The following is a 13264-nucleotide window of genomic DNA, read 5'->3' as shown; positions in this document are numbered from 1 at the left end:
GGACTGATTTGTGATGTCACGCCCAGCGGCGTAACGTTTTGCGTAATTACATGTTCATGATAGTCTGTAAACTTGTTTTAATAACGTTAATTTACGATCGTTTCGTATGAGAGGTCGTCGCATGAAAGTGTCCGTCGTAGCATAGGTTAATTATAGTGTAATGCGCAATTTATTTAGGGTAATACGTCTTTGCGCATGTAGGCCCGTCCCACTACTCAATATCCGTCGTAAGAGCGCCTCCTACTTCTTATTTTATTCTCTATTTTTTTCGTATGTTCGTCTCGACACGACTGCATTAATTCAATGCTAGAGTGCAGTCGCATTGCAGTTTGATTAATAATGAATCTAGTCTAATAAGCTTCCTGTGGTCTGCTCTACTTCGTACAAGTGTGGTGTGCTCTTTAGCTTACGAAAAGCAAGTTAGCATGCATTTAGAAATTTATTTGAAATTTGGCCTATTCAACTCTGCCTCCAGGGTCGTCGGTTTGATTCTCTATTTTAGATTGTTTGTTAATTGCGTAAAATGTATATGTAGATAAAGTGATCATTGTAAAATGTGTACCTTCCCGTTATATTTGAAACCGACTTAAAATAAAATTGCAAATAAATAAATACCTGAAAACTTAATTAGATGCCATTAATTTGCTCATATTTATTACTAGATTCCTAAGCTAAAAATGCTTGTAATGTCTAGGATCTAGTCGATTGTTTTAAGAAAATTAATAATAACTTTGAATTAATGCAGACAAAATTAATCTTAAATTGGAGTTATTAAAACAAATCTATTCGACTTACAAAAATGTACCTTTGTATGAACTTTACAAAGTAAAAAACTGCCAAAATCTTGAATAGAATTATGTAAATAATGCACTAAACAAATCACAACATAATTTATTAATTTTTAAATATAGTGGTAAAATGTGCAGGTCCATTTAAAAATTTCAATTTTAAACCAATTTTTGCCAATTTCAAATTTAAACATCAATAGGTACTTCAAAGAGTAGTTTTTTACCTAATTGATTATTCTGACAGATAACTTTGAAAGCTTATATACTCTTTGCTTTTGAAAAATAGATTTCATCAAAAGTTTAGCACAAACTAATTTTGTACAAAATTTTGTGTATTAATAATAAAAGATTTGATTTCGCAAAACATTAGCAATTTTCCTGTTATGCTTTATTTACTTTTTTTATTTACTTAAATTATCAATATTTTCGAAAAATATTTCGGTACTAAAAAAAACGTAACCAACAATTTTTATAAATGGCAGCACTGTTTTCGAATTTCGTTCGTTTTCGTTTGAATTTGAAATAAGGTTTTGCAAGGTTCTTCAACACATCGACTTGTGCTAGAACTTTAATTACAGTTTTATTATTGATCAAAACGTCAACTAAAGTCTTTTGCCATTAATATATCTTTAAACATGACTGATAAAAGCCACAAGTCAAGACTTACATCTTACAAAAATGTTGCCCAAGGAACAAATGTGAGTTACTTAACTATTAAACACATGAGGTATTTTTTGTAAACTGTTTTCCTATTTCGTTGAAAGTAAAGATGTAATTGAGTTGAATTTATCTTAACCAATAATTACAAAAAAAAAATAACATTTATATACGTGGTGCATAGTATGGAACTTGCTCCCTAATGTTTCATTCCTTACTTTCCTACATATCCATCCTGACGAAAAAAGGAGCTACTATCTTTACATAAGTCTTTTAGCTAAATTAATGTTTATTATTCATTACCGTATAACATTTTTAGACCACAATCTTAAAGTACCCGCTTTATTTCGTTTCTTATCAATTCGTATTTTGGTGTAAATAGTATAAAATGAATTTCAGGAATTACGCCGTAAGAGAGCAGAACTTAGTGTCACCCTTAGGAAGCAAGCCCGGGATGATCAACTCTTGAAGCGAAGAGCTCTATCCCCTGATGGCAGTGAAGAAGTACAGTCTGACACTCCATTGCCCACACCGGAAGAAATTGTACAAGGTATTATAAGATTCAAACTTTATAGCTGCTGGTGGTTATATTCAGATACATGTCTTCGCAGTTGGGTCCAATTTGGATGGAGTAAAGCATGTCTAAAGTTTGAATGGCATTGTTACATGGCTGGGTATTTATATACTTGTACTTTACAGTGTAAGGTGTTTTCTATAAAGATATTTAAACATTGTAACATAATATAAACAAACTTTATTACAACTTAAGATTAGTCACATATAGCAGTAATAAGAACACCTGAAACCAGTGTGCAATGTATGAATGTAGAAGAAGCAAGAAAGGTGGGTTATTGTGGTCTTTGCCTACCTCTCTGGGTTATTACCCACCTATTGGTGTGAAGTTATGTTGTTGTGATATAACTTTAAGAAGTAAGTAAACATTACTCATAATCAAGGTAATGTTTCTAGGTCTTAAATCCAGCAATGTAGCCGTCAGGGTGACATCTGCGCGTGCAGCGCGGCGCATCCTTTCCAAAGAGAAAAACCCACCCATCACTACCATGGTGAATGCCGGAGTTATCAAGCCACTGGTCGAAGCTCTTGACAGGGATGATTGGTAATAACACAAAGTGGAGTTTCACAAACTTATTTTTTGTTAAAGTAGACATATCAGTAGGATATTAGTAATAAAATAGACATTCATCATCAACCTGCCATTATCCGGAGGGTCGGCACAGTATGTCCTCCTCAGTTCACCTAGGATCAGGTATGCACATCTCTAGATGAATGGAGGAGGACATACTGTGCCTACAGTAGTAGACCAACCATCATATCTAAATCCACCCCTTTCTTATGCATATCCTTTTTCACACAATAAAACTGCATTAGACGAAAATCAGTCAATTTGCAAGTTTGTTGACTTTACTTTTGGTAATGGGAACTAAGAGTAAGGTTGTCTTATTTCCCTGTTTTCATTATAAAAATGTGTATGTTAAACAAATTTTTTTTACAGTCAAGATTTACAGTTTGAGGCAGCTTGGGCACTTACCAATATAGCATCTGGCACACATGAACAAACCATGGCAGTAGTTGATGTAAGTTAAATACATAAAGTTAACTTATATACTTAAGTAGCTAACATATCTTAACTAGTTAAGTCTGATTATTAATTTATATAGTTTACTATTATTTTTACTTACTTAAAAGTAGTAATGCTATGTTAACAATCTTCGCATTTGCTTCCAGCATTGAACAACATAATTCTAAAATATGAATGCTTCTACTGAATGCTAATATTGCACAACACTGGCTTTTTCTACTTGCTTTTAATACATGCATTGTTAAATTTATCCCAGGGTGGTGCAATCCCCAAACTAGTGGGATTACTAGCCCGTGGTGGCACAGTAGGTGAACAGAGCGCCTGGGCACTGGGCAACATTGCGGGTGACGGCGCCGCCACGCGTGACTTAGTGCTGTCCGCTGGCGCCCTGCCGACTTTACTGCCGCTCCTCAACCCCACCACACCACCCAGCCAGCTTAGGACTGCCGTCTGGACTTATAGCAACTTCTGCAGGTATGCACATGTCTTTAGTCCGTTGGCAGGTCGGACAGAATACTTCTGTTCCTGACTTACCAATCAAATGCTTAACTTATATTTTTTTATAATTCAAATACAATTTGTTCCAGGAATAAGAATCCGTTAGTTAAGTTTGAGTACGTTGCCCCGGCGTTGACTTACATGTCAAAACTCCTAGAAATATCGGACCAAGATGTACTCGGTATGTATTTATAATAAAAACAATTATTTAATATTGAAATTCCACTGCTGTAACACATGTTTTAAAACATGGTAATGATGGTCAGCGGACGCATGCTGGGCGCTGTCATACCTAACGGACGGGCCCAACGAGCGCATCGAGGCGGTGCAGAATACTCCGCAGCTGCTAGCGCGTCTCGTGCGCCTGCTGGACCACGCCTCGCCCGCTGTGCGCACACCCGCACTGCGCGCCATTGGCAACATGCTCACCGGCTCTGATGACCAGGTACAAACAGGCTGTTTTTCATGTTTCAAAGGCATTTGACTGTCCCAGTCGAATCCTGCAAATAGACTCCACCGCTGACTCCCACTGTATGCTGTAGCGCATCTCATCTATTGAGTTTCCAGTCGTCCTCACTAGATTTGGTTCATCTGTTGAGCCTTAAATGTCTAAAATATAGATAAAATAAAGGATGTCGAATCCATATAACATATGTTACGACACAGCTCTAAATGTATTGCAAATTTAATGTGTTACTAAAATCTGTAAAATCGCCAGACGGACCGTTGTCTCGACGCGGGCACGCTGGACTACTTAGCTGGACTGCTGCGGTGCGGCAAGCCTTCGCTAATGAAGGAAGCGGCGTGGGCCGTCAGCAACGTGCTGGCCGGCACGCAGCAGCAGATCCAGCGCGCTGTCGACAAGGGCATCCTCGGTCATCTTATGTACGTCCTGTCCTGTGATGACGTCAAGTGAGTATATTTTCCTTATCTTACGCATGAATACGATAATACATTTGGATGGATGGATGTAGAAGTCTGAAAGAACACATAGATTACGAATTAAGTATTTTTATTCTGCGTAAACGGAGTCGCGGACGATAGCTAGTAGAAAAAAAATTATGTCAATAATAAAATAATGTAATTAAATGTGGATGGCTACAAAGATAGAGGGCGAGCGAAAAAAGATGGAATTTGTGATAAAAGATATCCCTAAGAAAATAGTGAATTGGCTGATAAAGAAATAAGGAAAGGCAGTTTATACTATTCCAACCTTTTAAAAATTACAACAATGATTTAAATAAAATTAGACTAAAATAGATTTCTCCATTAAAATAGAGCATAGGCTATTAAGAATTTTTTTAATGCTTGTGTTATAAAAAGTCTTTTTATTGCATTAGGTGTCAAAAAGAAGCTGCATGGGCGGTGACAAACTTATGTCTGGGCGGGTCTCCGGCGCAGCTGGATGCGCTGGTCAGCGTCGGCTTTCTCGAGCCATTCTGCGCCCTGCTCGGCTCACCAGACCAGCGTGCTATTACTGTCGTACTGGATGGACTTACACACTTCTTGCAGGTACTATTTACTACATAAGCATTGTCAGCTGATGGCTTAGACTAGATCTAGCAGGTGGGAAAAAATATTTTTTTCATTCCAAAGGTAATCATTATAAGTCAGTGAATGGAAGGAACTGACAAATAGATAAATATTTTAGTATTTCTAAGTAGTTTATAGCTATTTCATACTATTTTTAATTCCGCACGGGAAGGCTAGTTTTAATGTCCCCATTGCCACCTCTCTCATCTCAGGCGACGCCAATGAGTTACCATTACTGGGTAAATAAAGATTAAGCACCTCAACAAGTACATGTTGTAAGACTTAGGCATTGAGGTCAAGCATTAGCTTATTTAATATAAGAAAAAAAAATAACTGTTTTATTTGTTTGGAACAGACTGCGGCCAAGTTTGGTCAGGTAGAGCGCCTCTGTCTACAACTGGAGGAGATCGGAGCACTTGACCGTATTGAAGCTTTACAGGAACATGAAAACGAACAGGTATCGTATTTTTGTAATAACTAGCTGCCGCCCGCGACTCCGCGCTAGTTTAAAAAAAAACTTAATTCGTAACCCGGCAATGTTCTACATCTATGCCAAATTTCCGCACAACCCTTATCTGTTGTGGAGATACCTTCAAACAAACATTTATGCATCCATCCAAACATTCGTATTTATAATATTAGTATAGTATGTTTATTTGAAGTCAACCAACCCGCACTTGGCCAGCGTGGTTGACTATGGCCTAATCACCCTTAAATTAGGGTAGGCTCCGAGCCCCTCGGTGGGGACGTATAGTGAGCTGATGATGATGATGATGTTTATTTGGTATGCTATTTTACAGATATTCAAGAAATGCTGCTTTATCCTGGACAACTACTTCATAGACCAGGAGGACCAGATGGCACAGCCCGAGCAGACAGAAGAGGAATTCCAGTTCGGATCTGGAGCCGACAATCGGAACTTCAACTTTTGAACAATTAAAAAAAAATGTTAGTAAATGTATCAAAAATCAAATTAAACTAGAAAGTAAGAAAAATTTAAATGGAACATCTTTTATATATTGGTTTGTTATTGTCTAAAACTGTTTTTGTAGGACATTCAGTAGTAAAAACTCTCCATGTTTTGGCTTTCAATGTTATTTTTTAAACCATTTGTTGGTTGTTTTTACAATTAAAAATATGGTTAAAAGGGTTTAAATTTTTTATAACAATGTTTATATAATATTTGGATAAATGTATGATCAATATTTTATAGTGTTTTTCAATACTTTCCGTCGACTGATTTATTAAAAGCTGGTCTTAAACATAAATGTGATATTAAAATTCCTTTATTGTATTAAGATATGTTTTTAGATGTAAATTTTGATATTAAACAATTTAATAATATTGTCTTTTTTTATTTGTTTACTAATGATACTATATTTTTCCATTGATTATGATAATTCTTACGAAACAATAGACAATTATGAGCTAATTGTTTACCGGGCAAGTCAGACAATGACTTGCTTATAGTTTTTTCGCTTCCCCGAGGTTTGACTTATTACATACTAGTTGTTACCCACCACTCTATCCGCGCCTTAATAAGTAACCTTTCTATGCTTTACATCTATGCCAAATATCAGTGAAGTCCATGCAGCCATTCTGTAGATACCTTTAAACATTTGCATTAGTAAGATGACTATTGCTACTAAAAAAAAATCATGTCTAGTATAAAGATTGTTCATTGCTCATGTATTCTGCCAAATCAACGGAATTTTATTGTGTTAATTAAATTAGAATGTATAAAAATAAGGGCTAAATGGATCTATCGCATTTTGATTTCCCGAAGTTTTCCGACATGTCGGGAACATCGTCTTCCCAATCGTCCTCCAGCGCAGATTGATCCACGTCACCAATTATGTATTTTTTACTTTCTAAAGATAAAAAAAAACATGTAACATAAACCATAATAAAATTAAAGTCAATTTAGTAATTTCATTATGCCTCGTAATTTCACATAATTTGCACCATAATTCTCAATTTAAGGTATCAATAGGGATGTACATTGAGGAGGGCAAAACCTTTGTGTGTACTTCCCTACATCCAAAGTGTAGCACCCGTCAGTAATGATTACAAGTACTATAATGGTAAAATCTTAATAGGTTGATCATAAATATGTTGTGAAATCACTAAACAGGTTGTTATATCAAATTTACCCTTGAAACATTGGCCCGCTTTTCAAACTGCGAATGGAATATTTAGTAGTAGGTAATACTTCATTTATGTTATTAATTGCTGTAACTGACGTACTGAGGGCGTAAAGGCTTTTGCAGAATATCAGTAATAATTAATTTTTGCCCCCGGGGTAATAAACATACAGCTGAGCAAAGGCCCTATCTGTTCTGCATTGCAACACTTCATTGTAATTTTTTTGATTTTTCTTTTTGATTGTGTTATAAGTGTTGTAATGTATTGAACGGATTAAAAATCTTATTATTATTAAACATTGTTTTAAATTGAAAAGACAATACTTACTTTTTATTTCTACAAATTCAGATAATTCTCGATCATCCAAAATCAGTTCTATGTCATCAATATCTTCTGTTGTCATTATGTTAATTATCTTATTTGTATTTTTATTATTATTTAATTTGTAATTTATCCATTATGTGCATATCTAATTATTTGATTTGACGTAAGTGAATTGTCAAAAAACAAAAACTATTCTTTCTTCACAGAATAACCTCCTTGGAACACTAAATTATCAATGAATATAAAACCTTTTTGTACTTATTACAACTCATTCATATGTTAAATAAATACAATTAAATTACAGCTATAAAGATATTATAAGACTTTCCAGTCTCAAAAATAATAAATAAAACAACAGAAGTTATTACAAAATGTTTTTATCTTATGTTTTAATTTTGTATTTAAGAGAAGATCCTATCATTGATTTTGAGGTGGAAATCATCATTACTTGAAGTTGAACAATTTATAAACATAAAATTAAATGATACTCTAAAACTAAGACAATTATGTTTTGTTTTTCTCTTTCAGCTTTTCCAATTGTTGCCTGAAAGAAAATAATATTTATTGTAAAAACCTTAAAAAAACGGAAAATATTGTAGATTGGTCAAATAATATTCTGAGTAAAAAAAGTATCTTTTTTCACAAAGTTAATTAATATAACGAGATACCGCGATACATAACCCAAAAATACTTACTTTAATTGTTGATTGAAATCGTCTTGAACAACATCGTCCTCCCAGTTGTCTTCCCAAACTGATACTTCCTCATCATCGGCATCCTCAGTGCCCCAATCTGATAAAAAAAGATAATTTAATATCAAACTCAAATACTATTTACGTCGGTTGTCAAACAAATGCTTACTTTCGGTGGGAAACTCTTCAAATTCATCGTCTTCTTCCAAGAGACCGAGATCCACCTTTTGTTTGTCTGCCATCGTTAATGTCGAAATAAAGAAACTGCAATTTACTTTATTCGATAGAAATATCACACAAAAGTTCTTAAGTCAGGTTACAAAGCAGTTGTTATTGGAATGGAATGATTTGACAAGTGAAAACTCAAAGTCATTGTTGTCAGTGCTGCCATATGAGAAAATATTAATTTTGATTTCGGATCGAAAATGTTTTTCGAGCGCTTAAAAAACTATCAAAATCTTGTCTAATTTTTTGACGGGTGCTGGCATTTTATATACTCTTTGGGTGCTGGTTTTATAAATTAACTAGATTAGGACCAAGCTTATTTGGTAGATAAAATAGTAAAGTGGTAATTTAACCACACTCAGAAGAAAATGTTTTTAAACATCCCCTTTTTTAGCAAATTTGATCAATACCAAAACCATCAATCAGGGCTACTAAAAGGCCATATCAAATAATTTCACAACAAAATTGTTGACCGGGTGGTTTGTGACCTAAATACGTTACTACCTAATTCGTTGATTATTAAATTTATGTAAAAAATAAATTTTATGTGATATGTTTTGAGCACTGTAAACTCACATTTACAAATAATTGGGGTTCCGTTGGCTAAAAATGAAATTATTTGTTTAAGATGGATTTACACATCGTTTATATTAATATTATACAGAGGAAAGATTTGTATTTTCGTATGTAACGTATAATCACAGAAATTACTGGATGTTTTCATAAGTTCTTTTGCCATTAGAAAGCTATAATCACTGAGTAGACTATACTTTTTATTTTATTTTTTAAAATACTGCCAAATATAAACTAAAGCTAGTGTTAAATAAAAGATATGTATATGCCACACATTTATTTATACTTAAATTAAGACAAATCAAATACATATATGCTTGTTATAATGTTTCAGTCATAAGTAAGTCTTAATGCTAAAATGTATCACAATATATCACATAATAAGTATGCAATCAGACTACTAAAAGCTTAAACTATGCAAATTGTAATTATCTTGGATATTTATTTTAATGTTACAAAATCTAATATTGTTTATGACACCACATTTAATGATTATTAAAAAAATGTTTTTCAAAATACAGCTTAAAAACATGTTGAGCGAGTGGACTGTATGATGATGTAATGAAGAGCTGGTTGTTGCTGATGATTGTAATGCAAAGAATTATAAAAACAAATATGATTTGACATGTATGTCGTCGGGCGGAATGGCGTGGCGCAACTGGTAGATGCAGAGTGAAGAGCGCGCGGAGCGGCGGGTGGGGTCTGTAATAGTGTCCCCCGCGCTGCTGCCCCGCCGTCGGTGCAGTAGTACCAAACAAAACATTTTTAATTTAACTGGATAAAAATTCATATTCGATTTCATTTAACTGACAAATTATTATAGATAAACAATAAAATATTTAATTTGAAATCGCTAATATGATTTTTAATTAATTTCGTTAATTAAGTTGCAAATCCAGTTAAAAATTTTCAAATAAAAAAATACTGCGCATAAAATAATATCTTCCAATATAGAGTGCGTCTATATTATGTCGTATATTTTCATTACAATAATTGTTTAAATAGTCTTACATAACAAAAATAAAGGCTTACATTAATCAATAAAATCGATACTAAAATCAATTTACTCCTATCGAGCTTTGTCGCAATACGTCAATTATTTCGAATTGAATGAGATTCTCCCAAAAATCGTGGAGTTATCTCCCAATCTGGCAACCAATGCTGCCAGATTAAAAAATTGACTAAAGTAAATCTTTAGCCAATAAAAAATTAAGTCCAAATTAATAATAAAATCTTTTTAACGACATTCAAATAGCAGGTATTGGTGGAGAATGGCTGGTATTTCCAAAGTCTTCACAATATCCACCAAATCAGTACCGAAATATTTACGTAGGTATATTCTTGTTTGAGCTAACAAGGAAATAGGGTTCTTAGCTCGTTCGATTAAGGTTTGTTTTTGTTCAGCAGTAAGAGTGGAGTTCCTCTTTATCATGCAGAGATCAAAGGATTCCGCTGCTTCTAGAAGTAGATAGAATATGTGCTCGTACTGCTCAGAGGTTATATTCTGTAAGTGATTGAGAATGCCATCGGGATCACGAAACTGCGTTTTCATTATAACCTGAAAGATAGCAATTGGCTAATGTTTAGCTTTTCTTTTGCCAAAAAAGATATATCAGTATGAAGGATAACTTAGCAGATATTCGTTATTTAAGTAAACAAGTTAGCACTTCACGTATTATGAGGGAATTCCCGCTACTCATGTGCAAAGACAAGACTGTCAAACAAATAAAGATGAATTACTTATGTGTTGCCAGTATTCATAAAAATGGGAAAATATAACTACTCATTATTTACTCAACAAACTAATTTGTCGTAATTTTTTTTAAGAAATTTATAAAAATTGTCTTCTTGAAATTTTTGCTGTTGTATAATACTTACGCGGGCACCATAGCGCAGCAGCAATGAGACGATGGTAGCACTGGGCTCCACATTGCTGGCCAGATACTCAGCTAGCGCAGGCCGCAGTTGCGCGCCATCCTCCTCGTTCAGTACTTTGAGGTTAGGATCCGCACCGCTCTCTAGCAGCAACTGTTAGCAAGAGAAAGAAGATATGTATCATTTTGGGGAAAAAAATATTTTTATACTATTTAATTAAAATTAATAACTAACTCGAAAGCCTTCACAACTGAGACCTAGTACAATATTCATAAATTTTGACAAATTTATATATTTTCGACGCTTTGGATATCTTCATTGTTTCTGTATGAAGTACAATCTTTAATAACTTAAAGCATAATAATAGTAATAAAGGAGAAAGCTCACTTTAACAATTTCTTTCCTGTTGTCAATATTGTCTGAGCAAGCAACATGTAATGGGGACCCAATCACTGAGCTGGACGCATTCACATGCGCTCCTGAAATGGTAAGATTTATACAGTTAATAATATGGCAAAATAATTAAAACCAAGCTTTGGTTTAATATTTAAAAAATAAGAATTCTAACCGGCAGACATAAGCATCTGCACCATGGCAACATCTCCTTTTAGTATGGCGAGGTCGAGCGCGCTCGGTTTGTTCAGCTCCACGCCTTCGTAGTTGACGCGCCCGCCTTGCTTGATCAACAGATTCACCATGTCGGGGTTGCCTGAATACAAAAATATTTTTCTATTTAAGGTTGTGGTAGTTTTTGGTGTAACAAAATGAACAGTAATAAGAAAAGGAGCATTTAACTATATTTGTATTAAGCAAAAATGTGTTGACCAATTACCACTTAGGACGGCATAATGCATGACGGTTCTATAGTCATTTCTGGCGTCGGCCATCGCGTTGACGTCAGCGCCGTGACTGATCAGTAGCAGTACCGCTTCTATACCCTGCAATATATTCAAGTATAAATGGATGGTATTGATTCCAATCGTGAGCAGATATTGTTTTTTCTTGTGTTGCAAGCTTACCCGTTTCTGTCTAGCAGCCTTCATAAGCGGTGTGAGACCGGCGCGATCGCGGGAGTCCGGGTTGGCTCCGAACGAGAGCAGCAGCTCGAGGTACTCCGGGTCTGACACCAAGTTGATCTCAGCGCCAAAGAAGTACCGCTTATTCGGATCCGCACCGTGTTCCAGAAGTAGGCGGGCCACCTCCTACCAATTATTTAAATAAGCATTGAAAAATATTAATTATTAACGTAAATATTAATTATTAAAAAAATCTTGAAGGGACATCTTCAAGAGAAGAGAATAGTGCAGGATTCTTCGTTATGTGAAATCTACAGGGAATCATAAGTGTCGGTCTGATACGTTTTAAATTATTTTACTCTACTCAATTTATGGTCAATTTGACCATATGCGAGATTTTACTCGACTGGATAATTTATGCACAGTAGTATACTTACATAGTGTTTGTTCCTGATAGCGAGTCGTAAGGGCTCGTCGCAAAGAGTGGTGCGCGGGAACTGCTCGCCGCTGTCCACGCGGTAGTCCACTGCTGCGCCACTCTGCAGCAACAGCCGGACCAGTTCCGTGTATCTAAGATAAAACAGAACATAACATAAATGCAATTGATGGTTTTATGATCATGAAATCAAAGAGTTTAGGATCTGCAACATGATGCACCGATGACCGGACCATAGACATCAGTGACGATATTTTAAAGTTAATAATTTATGAGTCTACGTCTTTTGATAATTAAAGTCATATAAATGAGAAATGTTGAGATTAGAAGCATCTTGGATGGGATCTGGGAGAGCTTATGACCAGCAAGTTGTACAATGATATACCCGTGCTCCGCGGCGAGATGCAACGCGCTGTAGCCACAGTCATCTCGGGCATTGACGTCGCCGCCGCGCACCAGCAGCAACCGGGTTGCCTCCAGGTGGCGCTGCCAGATGGCGTAATGCAGTGGCCGCAAGCCCTGAGTTACCGGCTCGTTTACCTACATTCACACAAACGAGGACTTTACTGACGGATTGATGGAATGTTTTTTGGAGATATCACCAGAATGGCTGAACGGATCCCGATGAAATTTAGCATACATATATAACATAGTCTGGAAGAACATATAGCCCACTAATTAAGTTTTTTTTATTATTCCGGGCGGACGGAGTTGCAGGCGACAGCTAATCATCCGTAATTTGAGTCGTTGTTCTCTTCTTAATTGCTCATATTCTTGCTTCTTAGGTTTCTAAGTCTCCTTGTGTCATCAAGTAACATCCTAACCTTGGCTCCACAGGCGAGCAATATCCGTATCTCATCCAGCGGCACCATGCGGATGATTGAGTCTGCCAGCTCGCGCTG

The 13264-nt window shown here is 35.5% G+C and overlaps 2 protein-coding genes and 1 long non-coding RNA gene across 3 annotated transcripts in view; 1 reads left to right on the top strand and 2 right to left on the bottom strand.

Annotated features, from left to right (window-relative positions):
• Positions 1-1279: 1279 nt before the first annotated feature.
• LOC106124954 (importin subunit alpha-1) lies at positions 1280-6222 on the top strand. The gene is made up of 11 exons (XM_013321998.1): positions 1280-1486; positions 1845-1995; positions 2415-2562; positions 2959-3040; positions 3302-3519; positions 3633-3724; positions 3810-3988; positions 4262-4455; positions 4884-5055; positions 5432-5533; positions 5877-6222. The coding sequence occupies exons 1-11, from the start codon at positions 1424-1426 to the stop codon at positions 6006-6008; spliced, it is 1533 nt and encodes a 510-aa protein (XP_013177452.1). The 5' UTR covers positions 1280-1423; the 3' UTR covers positions 6009-6222.
• Positions 6223-6739: 517 nt separating this feature from the next.
• LOC106124181 (uncharacterized) lies at positions 6740-7699 on the bottom strand. The gene is made up of 2 exons (XR_001228189.1): positions 7549-7699; positions 6740-6947 (listed from the first exon to the last, which is right to left on the bottom strand). It is a non-coding gene; the product is annotated as an uncharacterized LOC106124181 (long non-coding RNA).
• A 1669-nt stretch (positions 7700-9368) lies between these two features.
• Positions 9369-13264, bottom strand: part of LOC106123862 (ankyrin repeat domain-containing protein 29) — an 8638-nt gene continuing 4742 nt past the window's right edge. The window contains exons 2-10 of the mRNA XM_013320271.1: positions 13187-13261; positions 12748-12902; positions 12364-12496; positions 11930-12112; positions 11743-11848; positions 11479-11619; positions 11298-11389; positions 10914-11063; positions 9369-10593 (exon numbers count right to left, since the gene is read on the bottom strand). Coding sequence (XP_013175725.1) covers positions 10273-10593; positions 10914-11063; positions 11298-11389; positions 11479-11619; positions 11743-11848; positions 11930-12112; positions 12364-12496; positions 12748-12902; positions 13187-13261 — 1356 coding nt within the window. The 3' untranslated portion in view covers positions 9369-10272. The remainder of the gene's footprint in view (positions 10594-10913; positions 11064-11297; positions 11390-11478; positions 11620-11742; positions 11849-11929; positions 12113-12363; positions 12497-12747; positions 12903-13186; positions 13262-13264) is intronic.

Source organism: Papilio xuthus, unplaced genomic scaffold (assembly GCF_000836235.2).
Source record: "Papilio xuthus unplaced genomic scaffold, Pxut_1.1 DF825946.1, whole genome shotgun sequence".
NCBI classification, from domain to species: Eukaryota; Metazoa; Arthropoda; class Insecta; order Lepidoptera; family Papilionidae; genus Papilio; species Papilio xuthus.
Note: the sequence above shows the minus strand (reverse complement) of the source record. Positions and strands in the feature narration are given on the sequence as shown.

Excerpts from the sequence above, each read along its gene's own strand:
- LOC106124954 (XM_013321998.1), top strand. The coding sequence starts at position 1,424 with ATGACTGATAAAAGCCACAAGTCAAGACTTACATCTTACAAAAATGTT. Across the intron at positions 2,563-2,958 it reads GCTCTTGACAGGGATGATTG|TCAAGATTTACAGTTTGAGG; the intron begins GTAATAACACAA and ends TTTTTTTTACAG. Across the intron at positions 4,456-4,883 it reads CTGTCCTGTGATGACGTCAA|GTGTCAAAAAGAAGCTGCAT; the intron begins GTGAGTATATTT and ends TTATTGCATTAG.